This window comes from Vombatus ursinus, unplaced genomic scaffold (genome assembly GCF_900497805.2).
Source record: "Vombatus ursinus unplaced genomic scaffold, bare-nosed wombat genome assembly UNPS02014830.1, whole genome shotgun sequence".
NCBI classification, from domain to species: domain Eukaryota; kingdom Metazoa; phylum Chordata; class Mammalia; order Diprotodontia; family Vombatidae; genus Vombatus; species Vombatus ursinus.
The window spans coordinates 13981257-14003714 of NW_020954608.1; the positions used below are offsets into that span (position 1 = coordinate 13981257).

General features: G+C 35.7%; 2 protein-coding genes across 2 annotated transcripts in view; one reads left to right on the top strand and one right to left on the bottom strand.

The window, feature by feature from the left end:
* The window catches only part of FBXL13 (F-box and leucine rich repeat protein 13), a 254089-nt gene that overhangs the window by 65001 nt on the left and 166630 nt on the right, over positions 1-22458 (top strand). Inside the window, 1 exon segment of the mRNA XM_027838888.1 lies at positions 11483-11618. Coding sequence (XP_027694689.1) covers positions 11483-11618 — 136 coding nt within the window.
* LRRC17 (leucine rich repeat containing 17) overlaps positions 21423-22458 on the bottom strand; it is a 56743-nt gene continuing 55707 nt past the window's right edge. The window contains exon 4 of the mRNA XM_027838520.1: positions 21423-22179. Coding sequence (XP_027694321.1) covers positions 21782-22179 — 398 coding nt within the window. The 3' untranslated portion in view covers positions 21423-21781. The remainder of the gene's footprint in view (positions 22180-22458) is intronic.

Here is a 22458-nt window from a genome sequence, read left to right on the forward strand (position 1 = left end):
CTCTCAGAGGATCAGTTTTTTTTGAGTCCTTATTCCAAAAGACATTTGAAATTTCCCCCAATGGATCCTTGTCAATGCACAGGCAATGCTACTGGCATTTCAAACATCTAATAATAGGAAAACTAGGTTTATGGATAATCGAGAACGAGATCACACAAGGTCAAGCAAGGCCTGAAAATAGGTAAAATGCACAATAAAATTAAACACTAAAGGTAGATTATGTGGTATTTCTGGATATACAGATAAACCCGATGTATGGACTTACATAAGGTATAAAACACAATAAGGCAAGTAGTTTGTTTAAACTCAAAAAGAAAAGAAAATTTCTCAACTAGTCATCTTGCTTCTATACTTTTCATATTAGTTATAATATCAATGCTTGTGGATTCAATAATACATCAAATAACACACTGAACCATTCAACAAATATAATTCTGCAAGAATCATTTCAAAACAAATTGACTTACGATGGAAACACACACTGAAAAAACAGATTGTTCAATCACAGTTTGAAATAGAGGTGTTTTTTTTTTCCTGGATTTCTCTAGGATCTTGCAAATTGAAAGTCCTAAGTGGAAAATCCCTCTAGCCATCTCCACAAGTTGAAAGGACCCATTTTATCCCAGATGAAGCCCACAAATATGCTCTGGCTCACTCTCTTAGAGCCAGGCAGACTATATTTGCCCCTCAGTGTTCCCTGAGGAACTTAGGAGGGTTTCTCCTTTAATGCTGTTGGCTTGAGTTCTCACTGATTGTGTTTTGCCCCCATTTTAGGTACTATTGACCGACCAGCACCCTACATGTAGAGAGAAGGAGATTGGTACATGTACAGAGTTCCTCTGATGACATCTCCCTACCTGGAGAGGTTGAGGAGCTTGCTTTTAGGAGAGTCATGATAACATGTAATGGAAGTGTATTGGAGAGACATGCACATTTGCAGACCTTCTGTGGCTGGTTCTGGTCTGTTAACCAAATGGTAATGAGAAGCCTTTTTTGATTGGCTGCAATTGAGAATACCTTCAAAAAGGCTTTATTTGGTCTCAGCTATACTCTTTGGCCGTTTTTTCTTTGGCTGTGTTCTTGGTGTGGATCTCTTAGACTCATTTGTGGATAGTGTTTGGTGAAACAGTGCTTGGGCCCTCTCCGTTGGGACAAATAGCCCTGTAATTTCAGGCCACATATTGGCCTTGGTAGAAAGATGCCATCAGAGACACCTTGCACATATGCCAGTCTCTATTGCATTTAAATATATTTACATCCTACCAATGCTGTATTTTAACTCTTTGATGATAGATATTCACCATGACTACTATGAGGAAGAGACAACTGACCAAAAAGCCTTCAGGAGTTTTTCCATCCATTCTTTATTTCCAAACTTGGTTGTATATATTTCATTGCCCCTATACCACCATATAAGGTTGATCAAGTGACTGACAGGAACAACTTGAATTTATAGTCTGGTAAGCCTGTGCTTGGGACTGTTGATTACTCCTCCCACTTAAAGCATTAAAATGCCCCTAGGCATCTCCTGGAAGATAAACTTTACTGATGCTGGCAGATGTGGTTCAATCCCAATGTTTTGGGAGGAACTACTCATTTGTGCTGGCCTGTAAAAAGGAAGTTTTCATAAAGTCTGTTTATTTTTTCCTGATGAAATATTGAGAGCTCAGCTAAGCTAAGGGCAGAACTATGTCTTTTGAGGAAGAATCTCTTAGTCTCCTTCAAGAACCATTAATGGCGGTCTTAGGATAAAGACACATTACAAGTTGCAAATGCTTGCCTGTATCCCTGAAACCTGAGAAGAGGGTTTTGGGATCACAAGTTTGAGGCCCGAGTAATTACAGAAATCTTTAGAGGAAAATTCGTATCTCTGAAAATTTGTTTTAAAAGAAAGGAAAGGGGCAGCTAGGTGGCATAGTGGATAGAGCATTGGCCCTGGAGTCAGGAGGACCTGAGTTCAAATCCGGCCTCAGACACATAACACTCACTAGCTGTGTGACCCTGGGCAAGTCACTTGATTCCATTGCCTAGACAAAAAAAAAAGAAAAAAAAAGAAAAAGAAAGGAAAGAAAGAGAATCAATGACCTGAGATTACTGTGACCCCTCTCACAGAGATCTTACGGTGGAGGGTTAGTGAGGTAGCAGTCCCTGTGTCTACATATTTCCAAGTTCCCATAAGTTTCTAGGGTTTTTTTTTTAACATTGAAGGAAATTCCTTTTAAAAGAGGGCGGGTGGAAAAGCACGAAAGAGGACATGTGACCATACCTGGATATATGCATTTCCTCCTGGAAGAGTGTGCTGACCCTCCTGCTGTCTGTAAAAACGAGTGAAGGTGAACAGCAATCAGGAGTGGAAGTGAGGTGAAGCTCTGGCAGGTGACTGAGAAGTAGAGATCTTTCTGGGGGCCAGAAGTAGTGGGGGTTGATGAGTAAAACCCAACTCATTGCTTACTCCATCTCCCTTGTCCCACCAAGGTTGTTTGGGGAAGCTCTTGTTCAGTGATATCTCTTTCCATTTCTCCCTCAAGGGTACGGGGAAAAGAAAAGATCTAATCCTTGACTACCAATCATATCAGAATCGCTAGTCCTTGTCTTAATATCTATTTGTGTTTTATGCAATTAAAAGATATGGGGATATGCTCAGTAGGATAATCACTGGGTCAAAGAGTACAATTTAAGGACTTCTTCTACAGTTAAAAATTGCTTTCCAGAAAAGATGGACCAATTCACAGATCCTCCAATGTTTTCCTACAATCCCACTCTCTATTTAAGTCCATTCTACACTTGATTTCCTAACTAATTTCTCTCAGATCTGACCCTGTCATTTTTCCTACTCAGTCAACTCTAGTGGTTTCATCTTCCCTCCAGAATCAAATGTAAACTCCTCTTTCTAGCTTTTAAAGCCTTTCCCAACCTTTCCCCAATCTATTTGTCTAGCCTTATTGTACATTTCTTCCTGTACTCACACTTCACACTTTTTTTGATGCAGCCACACTGATCTCTCTCTGTTCTTCGCACATGGTACTTCATCTCCTGTTACCATTTCTTTGCCAGTATCTCCCATGTCACACAGTCAATTCCAGAGTTCTTTTTTAAAAAGTTTTCTTTTTTTTCAAGATGTTTTATTAATTTATTTTGAATTATCAACAATCACTTCCATAAGCTTTTGAGTTTTAAATTTTTCTCCCCCTCTCTCCCTACCTCCCTCCCCAAGACAGTGCACAATCTAATATAGGCTATACATATACATTCCTATTAAACATATTTTCATATTAGTGATGTTGTAAGTAAGAATCAGAAGTAATAGGAGGAACCACCAGAAAGAGGAAACAAAATACAACAGAAGAAAAAAATATCAAATAGTATGCTTTGATCTGCATTCAAACCCCATAGTTCTTTCTTTGGATGTGGATAGCATTTTCCATCATGAGGTTTTTGGAGACGTCTTAGATCCTTGTATTGCTGAGAGGGGTTAAGTCTATCAAAGTCAGTCATCACTCATTGTGGCTGTTACTGTGTACAATGTTCTCCTGGTTCTGCTCACTTCACTCAGCATCAAACCATACAAGTCTTTCCAGGTTTATCTGTAGTCTTCCTGTTCATCATTTCTTATAGCACAATAGTATTCCATTACATTCATATGTCACATTCTCAATTATGATTACTATCTGTGTCTTTCTCTCTATCCTTTCCCCCCTGTTTATGGTTTTACTTCTCCCTTCTCCTTTTCCCTCCTCACTAATGTTTTGTTTTTGATCACCACCTCCCTCAGTCCCACCTCCCTTCTATTAGCCCCCTGCCTTTCAATTCCAGAGTTCTTAAGAGAGACCTTAAGAGTGTCCATGTATCACTTTTTCTGAACACCATGTGAGCACTTGTCGTATGTGAGTTCTCCATAAAAGTCTTTTTGGCAAATGTATGTTTGCACTCTCTGCTTGGCAGTTCGAGAAAGGACCTCAGTGTCTTATATATTATCTTACCTCGTAATCTTCAGAATCTTCCTAAGACTATTCAAATGAAAGTGATTCAGTTTCCTGACATGGTGCTGGTATACTTTCCAGGTTTCACACAGGACTGCCCAGCATGATGTGCCCTCATCAGAGAAGATGTTGTGCTCTATGAGCAAAGCAGAAACTGAAGTAGCTCAAAAGAAACGTGAGATGCTCATTCCAAGCACGTGTTGGTCTGATCAGTTACAGTTGGACACACTAACCTGACTCTAACAACGTGATATCATTTTGGTCCTCTTTGAGAATGAAGGACACCATCCAACCAACTATTCCTTTGCACTAACTCTTCTCTGTGTGTGGAATGTTCTCCCTCCCCCTAGAATTCTTCTCTTCAAGATGAGGCTCAAGCACCACCTTCTATGTGAAACCTTATTTTGATACCTCCAACTGTTAGAGTTCTACCTTTCAAACTGTATGTCCTTCTTGTCTCCCTTGTTAGAATGTAATGTCCTATGTAATCTCCTTGTGAGTAGAGATTTTTTTTTCATTTATTGTATTTCCACTGAAGCATTTAGTATAATGTCTTACAGATAATATATGCTTAATACCTATTTGCTGATTGATAGGGTTTTCTAAGTAAACAATAATAATGCCTATATAAAGATATACTTTTACTTCTTTTTGGCCTTGTTAATTCCATTTTTTATCTTAATATTTAGTATTTCTAATATTAGTATGTCTAATATAAAATCAAATAATAAAACAGATGTTTTAATCTTATTGGGAAAAGTTTTAGCAATTCTCCACAAAGAATGCTAATACTTGGTTTTAGATAAATTCTTTATATCTTTAAGATAAGGTCCTTTCATTCCTCAGTACTTTAATGTGTTTTTTTAAAAACATAAATGAATATTAGGGTTTATGAAAAGCATATTTTTATTTTATGGATATCATATAATTTCTGTTTTTGTTTAGTGTGAGTGGTTATGGTAAGTTTTTCCTAATCTTGAAGACCATTGTACTCTTGATTTAAATCCAACTAGGTCATAATGAATAATTTTTTTTCGTCACTGTTGCTCTAATGTCTCCTAATATTTTATTTTAAATATTGTACCATTATAATTAGTAGTATTATTCTTTAATTCTCTTTCTTTGAATTATCTCATTTTTTGTTTGGCTATTAAGACATTGTTTCAACATGAATTCTGTTTCACCTGTTTTTCAAAAATTTATGCAATATAGAAATTATATATTCTCTAATATTAAATTCATCTAAATTTGTTCATTTATAATTTACTCAATTTCTTGTTTTTAATAGTTTATATTTTCTAGATATTAATATATTTCATAATTCTGTTTTGTTGTGATATAATTAGTTATAGTCATATCCTAATATTTTATTCCATTTACTGCAAATTCTTTTCCTTGATCTTGGCAATTTGATTTTCTTCTCTTCCCTTAAAAAACCAAATTAGTTAATTGTTAATTTCTGGTAATCTTTTAAAAACAACTTTTTGTCAGTTCAATAGTATTCTTTTTTCCTCTGATTTTCAGAATATCTTTTTTCTTGTGCTGGGATTCTTAATTTGTTGTTTTTCTGGTCAATTTAATTATACACTATCTTTTGTCTTTTATTTTGTTAATATATGTGTTCAATGACATACATTTTCTTTTAAAGAAAGCATGCATTTTTTCTATCCTATAAATTTTGGTATGTAGTCTCACTATTGTCATTCTCTTGACTGTTTCTATGATCTGTTCTTTCAATTATTATTTAGGATATTCTTATTTAGTCTCCACTTAGGTCTATACCTTTGGTTCATATTTCCTTCATTGAATTGTTTTTCAGTTGTGTCTGACTCTTTGTGACCCCTTTTGGGGTTTTCTTGGCAGAAAAACTGGAGTACTTTGCCATTTCCTTCTCTAGTTCATTTTGCAAATGAGGAAACTGAGGCAAAAAGGGTTTAGTGACTTGCCCAGTCTGCTAGTGTCTGACGCCAGATATGAACTTAGGAAGATGAATCCTCCTGGCTCCAGACTGGGCACTCTATCCAATGTGACACATAGATGTCCCTTTGCTGATTATAATTTTTATTGCATTAGTCATGTCTTTAAAGCATGTCTTTAATATTTCTTCCTACATTTATTTATAAATTTGTGTTTACTAACATATGACCAGTTTTTATAAATGTATTTATGACATAGAAAAGTACATGTTTTATTTAAAATTCCTATTCAGTATTTGCCACAAGTTTATCAGATCTCATTTTTCTAACCTACTATTCAGATCCATAACATTCTTCTTTCTTTTTCTGTTAGATTTGTCAACTTCTGAAAAAGGAATGCTGGTCACCTACAATTACTGTCTTACTATCCATCTTTTTTCACTTCAGCTAGCCTTTCCTTTAAATCCATTTTGTATGTATATTCCTGTTATTTCATTGTGTATGGTATCCTCAAAAATAATGCAACACATTTTGAAGTGATATCTCTTTAATAATGTCTTGTCCAAAATCATGACTGCAACTACTACTTTTTAAAATTCAATTCAAGCAGAATAAATTTCATTCTAGATCCTCACTGTTACTCTCCATGTATCTTTGTTTAAGTTTATTTCTTGTATATAACAAATTGTTGAATTCTGTTTTTCTAATACATCCTTTAACTATCTTCTATTTTATTGACAATTTTGATTCATTAACATTCTGTTAAGTTTTACTGTCTTACATTTAAAAAAATCACTAAATACATGCAGCTTATTTTATTTGAAACAATACAATTCAAGTCATCACCTTTTAATATATGGATACATTTTTTTTTTTAAGGCAATTGGGGTTAAGTGACTTGCCCAGGTAGTAAGTATCAAATGTTTGGTAGACCGGATTTGAACTCGGGTCCTCCTGGCTTCAGGGCTGGTGCTCTATCCACTGTGCCACCTAGCTGCCCCATGGATACCTTTTTAATATGTATATGCAAACACACACATATATGCCACCTAGCTGCCTATACAATACCTAGAACATATATTGTAAGCCTTTAATAAGTGTTTATTGAGTTTCATTCTTAGGAGAAATAATTTGAAATCATTCAGCATATTGAGGAACCATTTTTATAATTTTATAGTATGCTAAGTGCTGTGGGATGTTATTTGATGATGGAAGCTAGTTTCTTTTTTTTTTTTGTATGTAATATTCCATTCCTTTCATTTATCATCATCTACAATCTGGTCTACACAATTTCAACTGTTACTACTGTAATGTATAAATGACCTTTCTCTTCCTATCTAATTGTAATATGTTTTCTTTGATAATGAAGCTTTGGAATTTGACAACTATATTTCTGGGCAAGTTAAATTTGAGATTCCTTCCTAATTCAGACATCAGAATTCTATAAATTTTAATTAATCAACAAGTATTTATTAAATTCAATATGTACTTTATGCCCTGTCTGCAGTGTTTCTAGGCTATTTTCTTGTATGATTTCATGACTTATAGTATTTGAGCTCTTCATTTCATCATATTTCTTTCTACCTCCCCAAGGATATAAATTTAAGATAGTCTCATTTAACTCTATTTTTAAGGTTATTTGCTTTGGTTTTTGAGCAACGCATCTTCCAGTTGTGCTGCATTTTGATTTTATCCTGATATTTGTTTTTTCCATTTGTTCTAAATAGCTAGCTTTCTTGTTTCAAAAAAAATTTTAAGGTTTCTAATTTCTGTCCTTATATTTTCCTTCAATTATTTTATTGAGTTCCTGAACTACTTTGGAGGATCTCAAAATTGTTCAATTCTCATATATGTGGGTTCAGTAATTGTTACTGACCTATGATTATTAATTCTTTTTTTGTTTTTGTTTTTGTTTTTCTCTTTTCTTTAATCTTTTTCTTTTTTTTTACTCTGAATTTACTTGTATGAATTTCCTTCCTTTTGCCTCTTTTTTAATGATTCAGGGGAGAATAATTTTAATGATTTTTAATGATAATTAATTATTAATTATTAATTATTTATTTATTTAATGAAAATTAATTATTTTAATCATTTTAATGAGTCAGGGGAGCTAGACTTAAGCACAATCAATACTAACCCAACCATTTTTGTCAGCAGTCTGCAAAATTGTTTTTTAGAAGCTGGATAATTGAAAGAGGTGGATAAGATTGCTTAAATCAAGAAGAAATGTTCAAAGAGGTAGCAGCAAAGTCAGATGTACCCTATGACCCTTAAAAGGGCACAACTGGACTTGGCTCTGACATTCACAACATGGGCTTCTGCTGAGAATACATTAGTGTTGAGGGAATCTCGTTTCTGGGTATTGGTTTTCCCTTCTAAATATCCATGGTAAACCCAGCATCTTCAGGTTCAGCAGTCTAGTCTGAAGGTCACTGACATACAAAAGGTCTGGGCCAGCTTACTTTCCATGCTAATCTATAATTAAGAATTTCACCCTGTTGGAGTTGTGAAATGATCCAACCATTTTAGAGAGCAATTTGGAACTATGCCCAAAGAGCTATAAAAATGTGCATACCCTTTGACCCAGCGATAGCACTTCTAGGTCTGTATCTCAGAGAGATCATAAAAATAGGAAAAGGACCTACATGTACAAAAATATTTATAGCAGCTCTTTTTGTGGTAGCAAAGAATTAGAAATTGAGAGGATGTCCATCAATTGGGGAATGGCTGAGCAAGTTGTGGTATATGAATGTGATGGAATACTACTGTGCTATAAGAAATGATGAACAGGCAGACTTCAGAAAAACCTGAAAAGACTTATATGGTCTGATGCTGAGTGAAGTGAGCAGAACCAAGAGATCGTTGTACACAATAACAGCCACGTTGTGTGATGATTAATGTTAATAAACTTAACCCTTCCCAGCAATACAAGGATCTAAGATATCTCCAGAGGCCTTGTGATGGAAAATGCTATCCACATCCAAAGAAAGAACTACGGAAGTTGAATTGCTATTTTTTTTCTCTTTCATTGAGTTTTGTTTCCTCTTTCTGATGGTTCCTCCTGTTGGTTTTAATTTTTATTTACAACATCACTAATGTGAAAATATGTTTAATATGAGTGTAAATTTATAGCCTATATCAGATTGTGCACTGTCTTGGGGAGAGTGGTGGGGAGGAAGGGGGAGAAAAATTTTAAACTCAAAAGCATATGGAAGTGATTATTGATAAATCAAAATAAATTAATATAAAAAGAAAAAAAAGAATTTCACCCTGTGAAGTTAATTATCCTGCTTTTTGTGGTAGAATGGTTTTCTCCATCCATTTTCTCCATCACTTATAGCCTAAAGGGAATATTACTCCATCCTGATCTCATTTCACAATAAAACTACTCTGTCTAGTGTCTGGTTCCTAGTCCCTTGGTTACGATAGATCTCTTCAATAGTCATTTCTTATTTCATCCCCTCCCCATCTAATAGTCACTTCCTGGGTTTTTGTGGTCATAGTCTGCAATGAAATTTCAGTTGTTCAGGGATGAAGGTTCACACTGCATTAATAACCTTAGGGAACTAATGTAAATTAAGTATTAAAAACCCTCAACATTGGGTTATAAAACTATGGAACATATAGGAAAAATTATTGCTACAAATAATAGTACTTAGCTTCTCTGCAGAAGTTTCTTTTCCTTAAAATTGAAATATCAATACATTTTTATTGCTTTATCTAGATATTCTCTGAATGAAATGTCTGAAAAGTGCCCCAAGTTCATTGGAGATAAGATCATTAGAAATGTCAGGCACTATACAATCCTATTAATAATAATAAGAATATAGAAAATAGCATCTTCTGGATTCTATATTTTCTATTTTCATATATTTCTGTTCTTTAGATTTTCTGTCTTCTAAGTATCATTGATTGGGCAAACTGTGCTCAAGTCGACAGTGCCTGGAGATCCATGACACATATAAGATCATTGTGGAGTGAAGTAAGCGATTAATTTCCAATGACATTTTATTTCTCTCTCCAAAAGGATAACAGACTCTTATACATACAAGACAGTTGTTCACAATTTTAGTAAGCAAATAAGGATAGATTCTCTTGTATTTCCAAGCATGTGGGCCCTAGCATTTCTGTATTGTTTTGGTTTTATAATCCCAGAAGGAGTTGTGGTTGGAAGGTGTTGGCAAAGGGCCATACATGGGGTGGTTATCTTACTGATATAAAAATTCACCCCAACAGGAACTTTCTTACTAAGGGAATTATCGTGTTCTTGGCTATATAGTCCACAGATAGCAGGTAGCTTAGTATTTCTTTCATTCATACACCTTTTGAATGAAGAGATAATCAAACAAAGCCGATCTCCCTTGTGTGCTTTCCTGCATGCATTATTATTATCTCTAATTCAGGAGTTCTTAAGTTGGGGTTCATGAACTTGTTTTTAAAAAATATGTACATATATGTATTGTGATAACTGTATTTCATGCAGTTATTTCCTTTTTTAATCCTTTGTATTTTAATTCATTTAAAAATTTTATTCTGAGAAGGGGTACATAGGGTTCACCAGATTGCCAAAGGCATCCATAACAGGAAAGAGGTTAAGCACCCCTGTGAGAAAAAAAGCTAAATGTTACTTATTTTAGAGGGTGAAATATAGGAGGCATTAGTTGGTTAGTACAGTCTTTGGACTTGTTTTGATATATGACAGTTTCTGTTCTGCAGTCACAAACTATGTTTTTGACCCCTGCTAGCCATCTTTCAAATGCGTTTCATTTTTCAGAAGGTGGATAGATGACATATATAGGTATGTTGTGCTGAATCCGCCACCTCAGTTGGGACAGTAGTACAGAGTATATGCTCTTTTGATTGTGAGAGAGAGAGAGAGAGAGAGAGAGAGAGAGAGTGTGTGTGTGTGTGTGTGTGTGTGTGTGTGTGTGTGTGTATTTGTGAAGATTGACATACTGATTTGAGTGGAATTCTTGGGGAGATTCATGAAAATAGGGAGGCACAGATTGTTGTATATACTCTTGAACTCTGAATGATTTGTGAATTGATACTTCCTGGAAAAATAATAAAGATAATTAAAACATGATACCAAGCTCACAAAGTCAATAATGTTCAACATACTTCCTTTTGTTAAAATAAATTGTGAGTGCCAACCTTCTCTTCCTCCAACAAGGTTGTTACAGGTATCAAATGTGGCTGGCCCATCACTGCTAATGGTGGATTAGTAGTAGTGTCGTGTTTATATACAAAAGATAGAACATTAAAAAATAGCTGTTGTAGTAACTGAAACTAAATGTACTGATCGTTGTTTATCATGCTACTTAGCTATAATAGAATTTCCTCGGTATTTTGGTTTCAAGACCTAAATATCCAATACAGGGCTTTGGCTTAGGATTTCATGACAAATAAGAGTTGCTTTTCGAATTTCATATATCCTGCCAAATAGACTATGAAAAAACTTGTGGTACTCTTTGTTGTTGTAAGTGGTGTAGAATGTCCCTGATATTTAATACTTTCAAATTTATTATTTTTATATGAAACAAGTCTTAAATTTTGTTAATATCCTCTGCTTGTTGATCTTTTTAGATCAATTTTTCTTTAGTGTGTAGTATAGTCAATGACAGATATATAAGACAAATATTACAAAGATGGCGACCTAATATGTTACGTCTGGATTTCCATGGATGTTCTTCCCTTCAGTGGCCTTCCTTTAAATTCATCAGTAAGTATGTTCCTTTTTTCAAATATTTGTTTCTGTTTTTTTCCATATTCATCAATATAAAGAAAAATATTAACGAAATGGAAACTTTATTTCTATCTTGTATTGTGGGAATGATACTACTCCTCCTGATGCTTCAAGTATAGTCAATTCTCAATTAACTTTGGTGAGCTAGGAGTTATATCTCCACTGAACCATACAGCTAGTCCTTTGGACTCTCCTCCAGGTTTTCCATGTCTTTCTCATTTTCCTTCTGGATTGTTTGTCATTGGATCTTTGCTTTTTCTGTTCAATTTAAGACAATGCAATTTTATTAATAAACATTTATTAAGTGCCCATCACGTATAAAACATGACTCCCTTATGTAGTCTAATCTGACTTCCAGCTGTGAACATGAAGAGTTAGAAAAGGAAAAGGAGCCACTGAAGATACTAGTATGGAATCAATGAGCTTCCCTATGAATCTCTCTCTACAAAGTGAACTTTTTTACTTAATGAGAATTGTGAATTGAGAGCTGGCTTTTGAATAAGGAAGATCTAGGCTTAAGGAGTTCAGTGCCTAGCTCACCACTTTCCTTTCTCCATTTCCTCCTTTTATATTAGAGGATTTCAGCATTCACACTGATGCACCCTCAACCCTGCTAATCTTTCAGTTCCTCAGTTTCATTAAATCTGGTGATTTACTTCATGACTTCACTAAGTTACATGTAAGGAGGGAGAAGGGAAGAAGAAAATATGCATTTTTATAGTGCCTACTATGTGCTAGACACAATGCTAAGTATTTTCCAAGTATTATCTCACTTGTCATCGGGATGGTCACATATTGGATTTCACCATTACCTATTTGTTTTCCGTTTCCTTAATTAGAAACTAGACCATTGCCAGCCATAACTGACTATAATTTTGTCTCACCCTATGTCTTGCTCCTTTTAAATCTGTTTTTCACCCTCATGGAGAACCATAATTCCCCCCATCCCTCCATAACTTTCTCAGGTCATTATCTTTGCTCTGGCTTCACATCCCTCCTTCTCCATTTTGACTTTATAGTTAGCTAATTCAGCTTGGAATCATTTAGTCAGTCAGCCTTAAGTAGCTCTTAGGAAAGGATATTTACTAATTTAGTAAATTAAATTTACTAAAATGTAATATTTACTAAAGGATATTTACTAATCTGCTCAAAAGTCTGTAACACACGTTTCTTCAAATGCATCCAAAGGTCAGGGAAAAGTGTGCTCAAGCTTAGAAAGCACATGTGGCAAAGGGATAATTCACATGTCCTAGTTGCTTTGATTAATTGATTGATTGAGACATGTTTTCCCATAATTAGAATGAGCTGTTATTAATTCCTGTTATCAAACTTTAAAGAGGCCCTTACATAGTAAGGGTAGTCATTTTATCCCTCCCTAATTGATTCCCTATCTCACTTCCCACAAAAGCTTTCCCAAATGTTCTTCTCTCTCCTCCCACACTTTCCCTTCACCTCTCCCTCCCTCATCCCTCCCAGTTTAGGACCTCTCCTCTATTTTACTGAATCCTCTTTTGACACTTAAAGTCCTTCACAAGCTGGCCCCTTCTACCTTTCTACCTTTTGTACCTATTTACACTTATTCTCCTTCATGTACTTTGTGATCCAGTGACAATGGCTTTCTTGCTTTTCCTCATATTTGACATGCTATCTCCCAACATGAACGGATTGCTCTCCTTACTCATGTCTGCCCCCTGGCTTCTCTGTCTTCCTTTAAGACTCATCTAAAATTTCATCTTCTGCAGAAGGCCCCTCCCAGCCCTCTTTCCCATGTTCCCCTTCTTTCTCCCTCCCAGTGCCTTGCCTCTGAGATTATATTCCATTTTCACTGAGTATATCTTATATGTCCATAGTTATTGGCATGTGATCTTCCATATGAGAATGTGAGCTTCTTGAGGGCCTTTCTTTGTGTCCCTAGTATTTAGCACTGTGTCTGGCACATAGTAATAAATTAACTTAAATTAATACATTTGTCTATCAACTAATAAATTTATTAATAAATTCTTTAATTTATTCACAAAAGCATACCAAATACTTATTGATTTACTTTAGGCACTATGAAAAATATGCAAATGAATAGACATAGTCCTTTCCCTTATAGAATTTTAAGTCTAGTAAAGAATATGAAATATGAACAAATAAATTGTAATAGAAACCACAATATGGAAATAAGAGAGTTGCAAAGTGCCACTTGAGTTCAGAGGGAGGAGAAACTACTTGAGCTGAAGGAGTCAGGGAAAGCTTTATGGAGCATTACAATGAGAGGGAACAGCATGAGCACAGTCATGGAGATGGGAGATCAGAGGGTATGTTCAAGGAATGGTGAGTGGAATAGTTTGGCTTCCATTCATGTTACAATGGATAAGCCCCTTGTTCTCTCTACATCTTAGTTGCTTTATCTGTAAAATGAAGGACTTGAACCAGATTATTACCAATTTCTTCCCGTTTTCAATCTGATAATCTTATGCAGGGGATTGTTAGGAAATAAACTTTGAAAGGTAGGTTGAGAATAAATTATGGAGACTTTGATGTCAGAAGAAGGAATTTAGATGGGAAGCCACTGAAATATTTTGATTGTTTCTATGACATAATCAGAACTTTTTTTTAGGTAAAAAAATACTTTGGGAGCTGTGTGTAGAATTTATGAAAAAGGCAACCCAATTAGAAGGAAAGCTATTAGAGTAGTCTACTCTAGGCAATAGACGAAGGCCTGAACTAGGATGATGACAGTGGAATAGAGAGAAGATGGTAGATGAAAAAATATTTTGCAAAGGTAGAATAAAAAAGATTTGATAACTAAATTGATGTAGGAGGTGAGGAAGAGGAAAAACTTGGGTGAAGAAGAAAATAGTAGTACCATTAGCAAAAACAGGAAAGTTAGGAAGAAAGGCGGGAAAGATTAGTTTAAGGTGCCATTATATGCTGAGGTGGTGATGTTCCATAGGCAATTGAAAATATGGATCTGGGGGCAGCTAGGTGGTACAGTGGATAGAGCACTGGCCCTAGAGTCAGGAGGACCCGAGTTCAAATCTGACCTCAGACACAAAACACTCACTAGCTTGTGTGACTCTGAGCAAATCACTTAACTCCAATTGCTTTGCCAAAAACAAAAACAAATAAACAAAAAAGATATGGAGCTGAAGCTTAAAGGAGAAGGTGGGGCTAGAGGTATAGATTTTTGTTATTTGGAGGTTTACTTTATAACATCTGATTTAATATTTTTTCTTTCCATATAAAATTCTTTGAATAAATTATCTTATTAATGAAATAATTAAACATACCCATGTTGATCTTTATTTTTGTAGAAGTATATGTGTTCTAGCCCTTTCAAGGGGCATCTAGATGGCGCAGTGGATAGTGTTAGGCCTGCAGTCAGGAAGACTCATCTTCTTGAGTTCAAATCTAGTCTCAGACACTTACTAGTTATGTTACCCTGGGCATGTCACTTCATCCTGTTTGCCTCAGTTCTCTCATCTATAAAATGAATTGGAGAATAAAATGGCAAACCACTCCATTATCTTTGCCCAGAAGACCCCAAATGGGTTCACAGAGAATCAGACATGCCTGAGGTTACTGAACAACAAAAGCCATTTCAGGTTTACTAAAGACTTTTTAGTAGTGTCAATCTTCTTATATCTCTACTTGCAGCAGCCTTAACTGAAAAGTTTATGAAAGTGTAACTTATTGATAAAGGTCTGATCCTTTCTCTGCACTTGATTAATGATCTTGGAAACACCTTGAGCTTCATATAATCAAAGGATTTTCTAGTTGAAAGTGCCTGTAGAATCCCAGCTGGTCCACTAGCATAAGATCACCTCTAAACTCTGCTTGACAAGTGGTCATCTAGCCCTACTTGAACACCTTCAGTGAGGAGAAGGGAGCACACGACTCACTTTCAGGCAGTTCTGATGGTTAGGAGGATTTCCCTAACTTCAAGTCTCCGTGCTCTGTCTCTTTACAACCTGTTTGCTCCTAGTCCTTCTCTCTGTGGCTCAGCAGAACAGGTCTCAACCTTCCTTCATTCTGCATACTTCATCAGACGGCATTATACTGGACCAGGGATTCTTTTTGTTTGTTTGTTTGTTTTGGTAAGGCAATTGGGATTAAGTGACTTGCCGAGAGTCACACAGCTAGTGAGTATTATGTGTCCGAAAACAGATTTGAACTCAGGTCCTCCTGACTCTAGGGCCAGTGCTCTATCCACTGTGCTACCTAGCTGCCCCATAGACAAGGGATTCTTAACCTGGGGTCCCCAAGGGCTCTGTAAATAGATTTCAAGATTTCATTGAATAGATTTCAATAGATTTCATTGAACTTGAATGGGAAAATTACATTTTAATTTTTCTTTATTATTTGCATTTATGATTTTATTTTATTACTTTTGTATTTTCACTAAACAACAATTATAATAGAGAATTTCCTTCAAGTATTTGAAAATATTATTTTGAGAAGAGGTCCATAGACTCCATCAGTTTGCCAAAGAAGTCCATGCCGGAAAAAAAAAAGATTTAGAATCCCTAGACTGGATAATTTCTAAACTTCCTTCCAGCTCTAATATTTTGTGTTATTTTGAGTCTTGCCCAACTTCTTTTCAGCTAAGTTTGACTTTGATCTCATTAGTTGATGGGTCTAGTATTTCACAAATTTCTGGCAAGGATTTTATTTGATTGCTATACTACAGATAAAATATTGACTGACCTTTGGGGCTGTTTGGCTGCATCAGTTGTGCTTGTATTCCTAATGTCTGCAACACTGTCAAAAATAATTAGCTTGAAATAAAATATTTTTAATTCTTTGAATGTGGCTGGAGAGAAGACATAGGTTATGTTGACAAAAAAAGTATAAGATGTATACATACATACAGAAGTATGCTAACATTCCATTAAATCTGTTCCGTGTATTGTTATATCAGCATAAAAATATCATAGTGGAGGCATAAAATGCAGCTTGGCTGTTTGTGGTATTTCTCTACCTACTAAACTATTTGCATAATTGGAGCATTATAGAGAAAGTTTTAACCTCCAGATGTGCCTGGGGCTGTACTTTTATTTTACTATTATGATGCTAATCTATGAGAATCAGGGAATTTATATTATGTTGAGAAATATTATACTTTTATACTTTAATTCTCAATGGATCAGTTAAGTCACCCATGTGATTATTCTCTCTAGTAGTGCAAATCAGAATCCATCTATGGATTCTCATTTTGGGATTCTTGTCCACATCCTATCCCAGATCATAGATATCTAATCAGTGTGCTGGAGGTCTTCCTCCAGTTTTGTTTTGTTTTTTTAGTGTTTTTTTTTTAATTCCTTCTATTATACTGGTACAACATTCACTTATTGTTCAGTTATTCCTCATTCAAAGTTTCTTTTTGATCAGGAGAAACCTTGTAATAAGTAGTTTTGTTCATTTCTTATTTAAAACATTTTCATAGCACCTTATTTACCACTGATTTTGCTTGTCTTTAAGTTCCAAGGATATGTAAAATGCACCATAGATTACTTTATCTATGAGAATGAAAACATAATTCATGTCCCCAGAAATCGTCTTGTTGAAATTTACATACACAGTTGTTTTTGACATATTGTCTATGCTGATTCAGCATTGCTTAATTTATTTTGTAATGTTATGTTTTTCACCCATGCAATAAGATATTGGCTAAAGACCAACTTAGCATTAGGAGTCTGAAGAACTGATTCTAAATTCCTTGCTGATCATTGTGAAGAATTTTTTAAACATTTTCGAGGTTTTCCCAAGTGAGTTTTATGTTTTTGTGGTAATTTACAAATATATGTGTATATGTATATCTATGTTATACAAATTTGCATTTCTTTTCTGTTTCTTTGGTTTGAGTGGAAGAATAGTTAAAAAGCAATTAAGAATATAATACCTAAGACTAGTTCTCTTTGACTTGGAAGAATTAGACTAAGGGATTGACTTGTCTGAAAACTAATGCTATAACCAGCACAGATTGACCAGAGCTTTGTCACAGGTTGTTGACATGGTGGGGTATACTTCCTTATAGGCCCCATGTCACCTAGTATGATTTCTCCTCCTTCATGCTCTTGTTCCCTAGCCACTGTCCCCTTCAGAGTCTCACTATCGTCCCCTCTCTTCCTCTTGTGGTCCTGCCTTCTCTTACCTCCTTGTGGAATGACTGTGCTCTTTCAGGGCAAACTGCCCATGTGATGTATTTAGACCCAGGGATCTATGCTAAGTAGTATGTCTTGGGTCATTAGCCATAGAGCTGTGTACAGGCCCACCTATCAGTGGCCTTAGGCTTTCTGTACCATAAATTTGCTCTTTGCTTCGGGGGCCAGAATTTCAAGTTACTTTCCTACTCTTTGAATTCAAGAAGATCCAGTGAAATGAAGAGGATGAAGTTGTATTTTTTTTTAAATCCTTTGCCCTTCCAAGTGTGATAGATTTAACAGTTATTCCTTCAATATTCAACATATATTGATTAGGGTCTATTGTATGCTTTACACTGTACCTGTGTAATAATTACTAATTATTACAATAACCAACAAGCATATATTAAGTGTCTGCTATGTGCCAGGCACTGTGATAAGTTCTGGGAATACAAATACAAGGGGGTGAAATGATATTTCATGGTAAGTCAATTAGAGAGGTGTAAAAGGAAGTGCTTTGTGAGGTTTAAGAGGGAGGGTTGATAGAGGGGGAGAGGTGTAGGGAGCAAAGGGAGGTTTCATGGGCAAGGCAGGATTGGAAGTAGGCATTAAAGGATGGTTAGAAATTCAGAAGGCAAAAAGGTGAAGGGAGAACTTAGTGAACAGCCTGAGAAAAAAGCATGTAGAGGTGGGAGTCTAGCCATTAGACTAGAGCGTATATTCAGCTGATAGAGAGTAATCCAGTTTGGCCAGATGGCAGATCATAGAATTGTATGAGATGAGGTTGGATAGTTAGAGTGGCACTGGGTTGTATCAGCTAAAGGAGTTTGAACTTCAGTTGAGAAACATTGGGTACTAAGGGGGTTGAAATCTGCTTCTTTGGAGGAAGTTCTCACATCCATGAGATCCATTGAAATATTCAAGCTGCTTTTTCTGACATCCCTCAAATCCCATGTCAGAACAGAACCCTGAGGGGGAAAGTGGGCAGTGGGGGCATGTAGAAATGAATTGTCAATGAGCCAGGTCCAGGGGCAGTTAGATAGTTAAGGCCTTTTGTCATTTCCCTCTTCTCTGATGAGCTCTTGTCTTATATTCCAGCCTGTGAGTCTCAACCACAGTTCATCTCCTGTCTCTCCTGATTCAGTCTGCTGGGTTGACAACCCACCTCTGACTGTTTCCATGTTTGCTGAGTCTGCTTCACTCTAGATCCTGATATTTACATCTGCCTCTAACCTCCTTATTTCTCCCTCAAGCTACTGTCCTATGTCTGACTCCCCCTTTCATTGCTAAATTCCTATAGAGTAGTCAGCATTGGTTGCCAGTACTTTCTTACCATCTGCTTACTCTTCAGTCTCCTGGTTTCTACCCCCAACCCTCTGTTGAAACTGCTTTTCCCAACGTTATGATTGACCCCCATCATCACCAAATCCAGGGGTCTATTTGTAGCCCTATCCTTGACTTTTCTGCAGCATTTGACATTTTGTTACCCCTTTCCCCTTGATACTCTCTTCTTTCTTGACTTCCACAACACTGTGCTTTCTGAGTCCTCCTGCTTGTCTGGCTGCTACTTACTAGTCTCCAACTCCATCTTCTTCCTTCTTAGCCCCAAGCCCTGGGAATCTCCCAGAGCTTTGTCCTTAAGCAGTTTTCTCTTCCTTCAACACTCTTGGCAAGCTTTCCATTCTTGTGATTTCCGTTACAGTTTCTATATAGCTAAATCACAGATCTTTATTTTGAACCCCCATTTGTCCCTTGAGCTCTAGTACATATATCTAGTTGCTCGTTAGCTGTCTCTGCCTTGATGTCTTTGCCAGCACACTTTCCAAAACTGAACTCTTTTCTGATGACACCATTGTTCTCCCTGCTCAGTCTCATATCTCATAGTCATCTTTTACTCTTTCTTCTTTACTTACTCCTTCTGATTTGTTGGCAAGTCCCACCAAATCTAACTCCAGAATACCTCTTACATTTCTTTTCTCTTTTCCACTCATACTACCACTACTCAAATTGAGGCCATCAACATGGGATCATAGGTTTTGAGCTGTCATGGACCTGAGAAGTCATCTTGTCCAATCCTCTCATTTACTGTTGAGGAAATTGAAACATGGATAATGGTGGAGTAACTTGCCCAAGGACATAAGGTAGTAAATGACAGAACAGGAATTTTCAGATACAAAACCCGTAATTTGTTCTACTGCACCAAACTATTACATTAGCTTCCTAATTAGTCAGAAGTTGCCAAATTAATATTCCAAATGTGCAAGTATGACCATGCTATGTTCACCTGCACAAAAAGCTCCCTATTTCCTAAAAGATAGAATAAAGACTCTTTAGCCTGGTATTTATGATCTTCCACAATCTATCTACAAACTACCTTTTCAGTTTTATTTCCCACTGCTCCCTTTTAGATACAACGTTCCAACCAAATTGGACTCTTGACTGATTTTAGATGTCCTCACTCTCTTAGCTCTGCAGTCACACAAGCAATTCCTCGATACCTGAAACAAACTCATTTTTGCCTCTGCCTGTTGAAATCCCAGTTTTTAAGACTCCTCACTCAAGAGTCACCTTGCCCATTAAGCATTTCTTTTATTTCCTCAGCTGAAAGTGGTCTTTCCTTTCTTAGGTTTTCTTGAAGCACTTTGAATGCCTCCTTTATTCTTTTTTTTTTTCAGCCAAAGACTAGGTTTATTAGAACATCCATCATATTGGGCAGATTCTTAAGGAGTCTGAATGTTAGTGAGCTATTGGCTAGATTCTAAGAATCTGAGCAGTGGCTAGATTATAAGAATCTAAGCAGTCACTAGATTTTAAGAATCTAAGCCTTTTACTCTTAACATGTTCTCATTTATATACATGTCTTCTTCCTTGGTTTAAGCTCCTGGAGATCAGGACTGTGATTCTTCATCTTTGTATCCTCGTCACATATCATATACCTTGTACATAGTAAGGCTTAATATATGTTGGTTGAAATAATTTGGTCCAAAAAAGTTAACCTTCCTGTATCCAATACCTGCTTAAATTTCTGTAAATACCCTTCACCCATCATCCACCATCCATACTTCTCTTCAACTCTGAGGCAAAGAGATCTTAACAATACATGAATTATGGCTCCTTTGTAAAAGAGGTCATCTTTCTTATTTAGAAATGGGTCAGCATTACTAAAATTTACATCAAACTGCTTTAATACTTTGCTAACTTTGGAAATACAGGCACTTGTGGAACTTTCTCTTTGCCTCAAAGGAGAAAAACCTTTACTTCCTGTTCTCATTTCACTTTAGAAAGGCTACTGTTTCACACAATAATAGTCTCTTTGGTGGGGATTTTAGGGTAATTTCTAAGCTTAAAAGAAAGCATTTAAACACATATTGCTTGCTACTGCATCTCGTGGTCCATAAATATCATTTTCAGATAATTTTCTCTCATTTAGACTGATTCTTCAGTTTTTAATCTGATGTTTTTGTCAAAATGTCAAATAACTTTAACAAAATTCTTAATTTGCCATGGTTTCTTCTAAGAGTGAGGACATATAAGAATAGAAATTTATTTAGCTCATAGTCTGTTAGACAAAAAAAGAGCCATTTCTTTGTGAATGTATATTTATATCTGACATTTTAATTTTTTTCTGTGTATTTGCAAATAGCTCTCAAGATGCATGGCAAGAATGAACAAAGTTTTTTTTTGTTTTTTGTTTTTTTTTTTGAAAAAAAAAAACAGTAAAAAAGTTACACAAGTCATTATGCAATTATTAATGCCATTCTATGGAACCAATCTCATGCAGTTTACCATTGTAGAATGCCTGCCAGCAATGGTTGCTCAGCCAGTGTATACATAGGATAAACAGCATGAGATTGTTTCCTTAGTTCAAAACTAAAATAATAATTAAAGAAACCCTGTTAGCTGGCTATTCCTTCATAGACACATAACACAGTTAACCAAAATGTAAGCAAAAGATTTTCCTTAAACAGATATCAAAACTAATCTATTTACAAAGGGGACCCTTCTGAGTTAACCTACTATGGTAATCCTGACACTTTGTTTCTTTGCCATGTGGTCTCGGTGTATTTTTTCCCATGCATCATCTTCTGCATCCTGGTCAGTTGGATCAGGGTACGATGGTAGCTTGTCCTTTGGACATTCTTCATAGTAACTTCGAACATATTTTCCAACAAGCCAACCTTTGTATTCTTCAGGCGTTCTGCATTCCAGTCCATTATAATGAACGTTATAGTGATGTTTTAACCAGTAGTAAAGGTAGTGGATATTATAGTCACATCTCCAAGGATTTTCTTTAAGCCACAAGATTTTCAAAAAATATAGATCTTCTAATACTCCGTAGTCAAAGTTTTGTAGACTATTGTTTGACAAGTCTAATTCTTCTAAGTTTGTGAGTCCTGAAAAAGCAGCTGATAATATAAAATACTTATTAAACTGGTGACTGTAAACGTCAAGCATGCATATAAATATAAGTTCCAGGTTTCTAGAAAAATAGCTTTATTGCTTAGGCGAACTTTTCTTGATTGAAGTTAGCAAAATACAACTGTTTTAATAGAGAAATGAAATTTATTTAAATCTATTTTGTTTTGATGTGTGTTTTTATACTGACTAGAGCAAAAATAGACCAAGTCATTTTAGAAAAAAAAGAGTATGTTTTTGTTAATTTTTGCCTACTTTGAGGCATAAAC